Source organism: Triticum aestivum, chromosome 1B (genome assembly GCF_018294505.1).
Source record: "Triticum aestivum cultivar Chinese Spring chromosome 1B, IWGSC CS RefSeq v2.1, whole genome shotgun sequence".
Taxonomy (NCBI): Eukaryota; Viridiplantae; Streptophyta; class Magnoliopsida; order Poales; family Poaceae; genus Triticum; species Triticum aestivum.
The window spans coordinates 688,538,746-688,540,677 of NC_057795.1; the positions used below are offsets into that span (position 1 = coordinate 688,538,746).

At 49.3% G+C, this 1,932-nt stretch overlaps 1 protein-coding gene across 2 annotated transcripts in view; it reads right to left on the minus strand.

Annotated features, from left to right (window-relative positions):
• Positions 1 to 1,932, minus strand: part of LOC123149502 (disease resistance protein RGA5) — a 4,572-nt gene extending 2,640 nt beyond the window's left edge. Inside the window, exons 1-3 of one of the 2 annotated variants that reach the window (XM_044569168.1) lie at positions 1,651 to 1,932; positions 1,470 to 1,582; positions 530 to 1,358 (exon numbers count right to left, since the gene is read on the minus strand). In XM_044569168.1, the coding sequence (XP_044425103.1) occupies positions 530 to 1,329 (800 nt within the window). In that variant the 5' untranslated portion in view covers positions 1,330 to 1,358; positions 1,470 to 1,582; positions 1,651 to 1,932. Of the gene's footprint in view, positions 1 to 529; positions 1,359 to 1,469; positions 1,583 to 1,650 lie in introns of those variants that run through there. The other variant, XM_044569171.1, reaches the window with a different exon arrangement.

Genomic DNA, 1,932 nt, shown 5'->3' on the forward strand with positions numbered 1-1,932 from the left:
CCAAAACTTACATCGATAATTCTAATGATTGTATTTCTGCCAAATAGTTTATGTATACTGTCCATGTGTATCACAAATACGCGAAACAGAAAGATAAAAACAGTCACAAATCTCGCATGCATAAATCGATCTTCGGATTAACTATTTTCACACAAAAAGGTATGAAGTGGTTGTTTAACACTAAACGTGAATAATGCATTAAAACTTCAAACTTGTTTAGCACATATGGGTCATGAGGGCATTACAGATCCTCTCTTCAAAAATTAAAAAAACTCTTTTCAAGAAAGGTAGATGGGAGCAACATGTTTCTAATACCCTAGCATTTATGACACCGGATGGATATATCAATACTCCAATATGTCTTTTCTAAAAATGTATCATTTTGCATTTTCCTCTCTATTTCTCTATCACAAAAACATAAAGAGGCAACCAACAAGCATGGATCTTGGATGCATAAAAATCAATACCAAATATATACTATCCGATTATTCAGCTCAAATCTAACACGAGTAGCGTGTGCAAATAATACCTCTTCTCTTTCAGATGTTGCCTTAGCTCTTCAATGATGTCGTCAACCTTGCGAGTGCGAGATGTATCGGGATCCCTCATCCCTAGTTTCAACTGGAAATTGTTGAGCAGCTCAGTCATATCAGGCCTCTGCGAAACTGAAAAGAATGCTTTGCAGTCGAACAGCGAGCCAATCTTGTCATACACCTGCTTGGCAAGTGTAGTTTTACCAAGACCACCGAAGCCCACAATCGACACCACTTTGAGTTTCTTTCGAGCATCCATCAAAATAGTGGCAACCTCCTCCCTTGGCCCATCGATGCCCACGAGAGTATCCGCCTCCTGGTAGACCGCACACAGTCGAGGGTCAATGGCCACAGTGCTTGAGGTAGGCTTCCAATCATCGATATTATACCTTTGGCGCCGAGCATTGGCCTCTATGGCAAGAGTCTTGAGCTCTTCCATCCGATCAGCTATCCGAAGACGCTCTCGCAACTTTTTGATGCGCCGAGCAGTCTTCTTGATGAAACCCGCCTTGGCATCGTCAGCCCGGGACTGGCGCATGAAGTCATCGATACAATTCTCCATGTCATACGACATCTCCCTAACATGGTCCCTCCAATCCTTGACGGTTGGATCAATCTCATCAATGAGCTCGAGCTTCTGAAGGGCTGCGTTCATGGCGCTGAGTTCCTTCTCGAGGAATGAGGCCTGCTTCCTGACCCCTTTGAACTTGTTGTACTCGTCGCCCATGAGTGCGGTGAGCTTGCTGATGAGGGGGTTCATCACCCCGGTCGCCACGGTCACGATTCCGCCGGTCATCTCGCGTGCTCTCTTGGCTCGGCGGCTGACTGGCAACAGAATGAAGCAGCGGTTAGTTGGTGTCATAAAATAAAGATCTCAAAAAGAATTAATTGGTGGCGAGGCGTTGGGATCCTCTGCAGTGGCAAGGGGCATCGTACCTGATGTGGTGAAGGAAGAAGACGGGGAGGTCGGAGATTGCTGGGCAGCGAGCCGGAGCCGGTCGGGGGAGAAAAGGAATGCGGCGGGGAGGACGCAGATTCGGGCGCTCTCTCTGCGTGAAGCAAGAGTTAGTTGGTGGTGTAAATTAAGAGTAGATGCAGGCTGTGGTCGATGTGTTACCTGATGTGATGTGGCGGAGGAAGCAGGTCGGGAGGTTGGGGAAGGCACCTCACCGATGAACGAGAGGAGGCGGAGGCGAGCCGGATCCGTCCAGGGGAGGACGCGGATCTGGCACCGGCTGGGAGTGCGGATGCACCGGCGGCTCGCGCGGGTGGCACCGGCGACGGGAGTAGCGACGAGCAACGGAGCAAGGATCTGAGGAGGTAGGGGCGGCGGGAGCGGCGGAACCCTAGACGAGTTGGAAGTGCTGGAAGTGATTGAGTGAGGAGTGATAGAGGACAC